Below are 809 nucleotides of genomic sequence, written 5' to 3' on the forward strand. Positions count from 1 at the left end.
TATTCTTTTTGACTATTTCGTCATTTATATCAAATGAGCAATTTTCTTTTCCATATTTCCTTTTTCTCCTTTTCTTTTTAAATAATATAATTTATTATTAAATCTGATTTGTTTTAGTCCCTCTTTCATCCTTAAACATTACGCGCAAATATGTATTCAAGACTGGGAAAAAAAATTTTTTTTTTAAGCTGTTTCTGAAGAATACATTAAAACATTTACTAAGTAAAGAAATTTTTTCATGAGACATTAATTTGCCCTTAATTTAAAACATATATACTATGTAATTCATGCAACAATTGGTGTTGTTGCTATTATTGCTATTGCCACTGTTATTGTTGTTGTTATCGTTATTGCTGTTATTGTTGTTAATGTTGATATTGCTGCTGTTGTTACTGTTATTTTTATTGTTGCTATTATTACTGTTGTTATTGTTGTTGTGGTTGTTATTGCTGCTGGTTCGAAACAGTCTGCCAGTTTGTCTGCCAATTTGCCAGTCTAGTTTGCCAGTTTTATGGACATTTTATTAACAAATCATTTTTCTGCACTTCATGAAACTGAAAATTTGAAGCTCAGAAAAATTAAATTTAAACACAGTCAAAAATTTATGAATATGTACACTACAAAGTCGTAAAAAAAGTGTAATAGCAAAAATCATAAACAATTACAACTTCTGCTATATAGAAAACCATGCAAGGTAAGGCAGAAAAAACACCACAAAAGTTTTTTTTGTGGTGATTAATGCTAAGAGGGAGGTGCATATTTTGCATTAAACCGTTTTAACAGCAAATATCACCTTTTCATCAGATGTT

At 28.4% G+C, this 809-nt stretch overlaps 1 protein-coding gene across 1 annotated transcript; it reads right to left on the bottom strand.

The window, feature by feature from the left end:
- Nucleotides 1-285: 285 nt before the first annotated feature.
- Nucleotides 286-495, bottom strand: LOAG_19101 (hypothetical protein; the record flags this gene model as incomplete). The annotated part of the gene is made up of 1 exon (XM_020451756.1): nt 286-495. A coding segment is annotated over one exon (210 nt), but the record flags the coding sequence as incomplete, so codon positions are not given.
- Nucleotides 496-809: the final 314 nt, after the last annotated feature.

This window comes from Loa loa (assembly GCF_000183805.2).
Source record: "Loa loa unplaced genomic scaffold supercont3.1564, whole genome shotgun sequence".
Classification (NCBI taxonomy): Eukaryota; Metazoa; Nematoda; class Chromadorea; order Rhabditida; family Onchocercidae; genus Loa; species Loa loa.